The sequence below is a fragment of the Sapajus apella genome, unplaced genomic scaffold, assembly GCF_009761245.1.
Source record: "Sapajus apella isolate SASKATOON/1434 unplaced genomic scaffold, GSC_monkey_1.0 scaffold85, whole genome shotgun sequence".
Classification (NCBI taxonomy): domain Eukaryota; kingdom Metazoa; phylum Chordata; class Mammalia; order Primates; family Cebidae; genus Sapajus; species Sapajus apella.
In genome coordinates this window covers 800,328-804,281 of record NW_022437025.1, presented here as the reverse complement: position 1 = coordinate 804,281, position 3,954 = coordinate 800,328, and the positions used below count along the sequence as shown (strand labels likewise).

At 51.6% G+C, this 3,954-nt stretch overlaps 1 protein-coding gene across 4 annotated transcripts in view; it reads left to right on the top strand.

Annotated features, from left to right (window-relative positions):
- GAK (cyclin G associated kinase) overlaps positions 1-3,954 on the top strand; it is a 74,502-nt gene that overhangs the window by 44,163 nt on the left and 26,385 nt on the right. For all 4 annotated transcript variants that reach the window (XM_032253873.1, XM_032253872.1, XM_032253875.1 and 1 more), the window contains 3 exons: positions 1,070-1,264; positions 1,602-1,719; positions 2,191-2,270. In XM_032253873.1, coding sequence (XP_032109764.1) covers positions 1,070-1,264; positions 1,602-1,719; positions 2,191-2,270 — 393 coding nt within the window. The remainder of the gene's footprint in view (positions 1-1,069; positions 1,265-1,601; positions 1,720-2,190; positions 2,271-3,954) is intronic.

The window sequence follows — 3,954 nt, the reverse complement described above, 5'->3', positions numbered from 1 at the left end:
ACCCAACAACAGAGGGATACAGGAGAACTGAACACACCAACCCAGGAGGCTGACACATCTCTAGAACCCTCCACCCAACAACAGAGGGATACAGGAGAACTGAACACACCAACCCAGGAAGCTGACATCTCTAGAACGCTCCACCCAACAACAGAAAATGCACATTTCTTTTAAACGCACGTGGAATGCAAGAAGAAAGATCAGATTTTGGCCTATAAACACACCTCAATAAATTTTTAAAATTTGAAATCACGTAAGCTATGCTCTCAGGTCACAGTGGAATAAAACTAAAAATATCAGAAGGATTTCTGGAAAACTAAACCTCCACCTCTCAGGTTCAAGCCATTCTCCTGCCTCAGCCTCTCGAGTAGCTGGGGCTACAGGTGCACACCACCGCACCCGGCTAATTTTTGTATTTTTAGTAGAGATGGGGTTTCACCATGTTGCCCAGGCTGATCTTGAACTCCTGAGCTCAGGCAACCCACCTACCTTGGCCTCCCAAAATGCTGGGATTACAGGCGTAAGCCACTGTGCAGCCTCAAACAACTTCTAAATAACCCATGAATGAAAGTGGGAGTATCACAAGAAATTTAAAAATATTTTTAACTAGGGTGGGGCGTGGTGGCTCACGCCTGTAATCCCAGCACTTTGGGAGGCTGAGGCTGGTGGATCAGAGCCCAGGAGTTTGAGACTAGCCTGGGCAACATGGTGAAAACCTGTCTCTACAAAAATTAGCCAGGCATGATGGTGCATGCCTGTAGTTCCAGCTACTTGGGAGGCTGAGGTGGGAGGATCACTAGAGCCTGGGAGATCAAGGCTGCAGTGAGCTGTGATCATGCCATTGCACTTTAGCCTGAACAACAGAGCAAGACCCTGTCTTAAAGATACACGAATTTATATATGTGTACGTATGTGTATATATACACATACGTACACGTATATAAATATGTGTAGAGAGGCAGATACACACACACACGTTAACTATGTATATAAAACGACATCCATATAACTACACATGTGACTATTATATATAACTATATATGTGGTGACACGGCACGCCTGCCCGCAGGTACATCGAGTACATGTGTGACATGGTGGCAGAGGAGCCCATCACGCCTCATAGCAAGCCCATCCTGGTGAGGGCCGTGGTCATGACGCCCGTGCCACTGTTCAGCAAGCAGAGGAGCGGCTGCAGGCCCTTCTGCGAGGTTTACGTGGGGGACGAGCGCGTGGCCAGCACCTCCCAGGAGTACGACAAGATGCGGTGAGTGCCCCTGCAGCCGGCGCCGTGCTCCCTACTCTCACCCCTCCGGAAAACCTTAAAGAGGAACCCTGGCCTTGCCGGAGCGCACGTGTTTGGAACGTTAGTGCCTGCGGCAGGTCATTTGGGAACTGGGCCAGCACGGGGGATCACATAGATCTGAGCGTCTAGGAGACTGCAGGATTCTTGTCGGGGTTTTCGTTTGTGGGGGTCATTCTTTATTGAATATTACACGTTTTACCTGAGTGGGCAATTTCTCATCCTTCTGTTTTTTGTTGTTTTCATTTGTTTGGTTTTTGGGGCTTTTTGTTTAGTTTTTCTCTCCTCATTCTGTTCTTAGGGATTTTAAGATCGAGGATGGGAAAGCAGTCATTCCCTTGGGCATCACGGTGCAAGGAGACGTGCTCATCGTCATCTATCACGCCCGGTCCACCCTGGGTGGCCGGCTGCAGGCCAAGGTGAGGAAGCCTGGGGCCTGCCGGGTGCTCCCCACTCACCCTGGCCTCTGGGGGGCTCCACTTCCTGCTGAGGGCTGCGGGGTGCTCACTGCGTGGTGAGTGCTGTCTGCCCTCATGTGGTGACTGCCCCACGTGGCGACTATGCCTGCTCACTCTGCGCACTCACCGTGGCAGGATCTCAGCCTGAAAAGCCTGGCGCCTCCTGTCAATACTGAGTTTGAGGGTCCACTTGGGCAGTCCCCACGGCAGCCCCACGAAGCAGCTTGTGGGCCTGTGCCTTCTCCTTGGGACCACCCGCCATACACGGACCCTATCCCGCTTCCCCCACAGCATGTGGCACAGGGCATCATCCACATCTCCAGTGCCACAAACAGCTCCCAGAGCTCGTCTGTTGGGAAAAGTGTACCTGTGGCCCCGGGATCTGGATTCACCCTCCATGCAGCCCTCGTGTTTTGTTTGCTCTCTTTGCAGATGGCATCCATGAAGATGTTCCAGATTCAGTTCCACACGGGCTTTGTACCTCGGAATGCCACCACTGTGAAATTTGCCAAGTACGTTGTTGCCACATGTGCCCAGAGGGGATGGGCGGGTGCCCAGCAATGCAGCACCTGCGTGTGGCTCAGTGGCAGGAGCCGCAGGGGGAGTGGCGGACTCTGTGACTGCTGCTTGGTAGCACTGGGCTGCTCCTGGGCCATCTGGGAGCCGCGCCTGTACAGGCTGCTGGGGTGGACCCGGTGGCTGCTGCTCTGCCCCAACACCTGGGTGTGGTGTGAGCAGGTGGCAGCTGTATCTTCACAAACGTCCCTGAGCCTGCCGCGTGCAGAGTGCCCTGCCAGACGGAGGTTGCAGGTAATGCGGGGCAGTCCTGACTAGAAGCTCATTCTGATGTTAGAGATCTCTGTAAACAAGCACAGTCAAGGGATAACCCCACCCGCCGTGCCAAGCACTTGTGAGTTCCCTGTCCTCTTGACATGGGCACCCAACAGTGCATACCTGCCCTCCGCAGGCTCGGGTGCAGATGCGGTGAGCAGCAGAGCAGGCTCTCATAACCCCCACAGTCTCAGCTCACCGCAGCTCCACCCCCAGGCTCAAGAGATTCTCTCTCCTCAGCCTCTGGAGTAGCTGGGACTACAGACATGCACCACCACGCCCAGCTAATTTTTGTATTTTTAGTAGAGATGGAGTTTCACCATATTGGCCAAGCTGGTCTTGATCTCTTGACCTCAAGTGATCCACCTGCCCCAGCTTCCCATTTAACTGGAGATCTTTCTACTCAGTCACAGGCAGGCTTATCCACCAAGGCACAGTGGAACAAACATTGTTTTAGGAGCCAGAGGTTGAACCGACAGGGGGTCCTGAGACAGAAGCTGGCTTCAGGGTGTGATGTGTTCCAGGCTCTGGTCTCTTGGTTCCTACCCAGTCAACAAAGGGAAATCTTAGGGCCAGCCCCACAGGTGACTACACACTTGGGAGCGGGGCTGGCCTGGCCTGGGGGAGCTCAGGAAGAGCAGGTGCCTACTGCTCTCCCGGACAGCCTGCCCCAGGAGACCGAGGTGCTCTTGTGCTTTTCTGCCTGCTGTTCTGTTTTTACATTTCTTTTTTTACATTTCTTGTCTTTGTTGTGTCTTACGCTTTTCTTTTTTTAACTCACATATTCATAACTTTAACATTTTGTTTCTTTTTTCCTCTTTTGGAGAAGAAAAACACCCAGAGTTCTTTTAGTTTTCAGCCACAGTGGAGGCGGTGCTTAAAAAGAGTTTTTTAAAGACCAAGTAACTGACGATGAAGAAGAAAATGTCGGTGAAAGACCTGTCTGATTCAGATGCTGGAGGCAGGGACTTTGGTAACTGATTATTTAAGAAAGTGGGGGAAATGATGGTAATTTCACCAGAGATCTGGAACATAAAAAGGAGACAGATGCGAATTCTAGAACTTAAAAATATTACAGCCGAAATCAAGGATTCAGCACATGCTAGGCAGTGGAATAGTCAGCAGAACAGACAGCAAATTGGTAGAAAAGATCTTCTGACAGCCCAATGGAGAAAAAACGATGGAAGCTACATGCAGAAATGATCATGAAAACGGAAGACACGTACAGAAAGGCTCTTGAGGACGGAAGACAGGTACAGAAAGGCTCGTGATGACGGAAGACGCGTACAGAAAGGCTCGTGAGGACGGAAGACAGGTGCAGAAAGGCTCGTGAGGACGGAAGACGCGTACAGAAAGGCTCGTGAG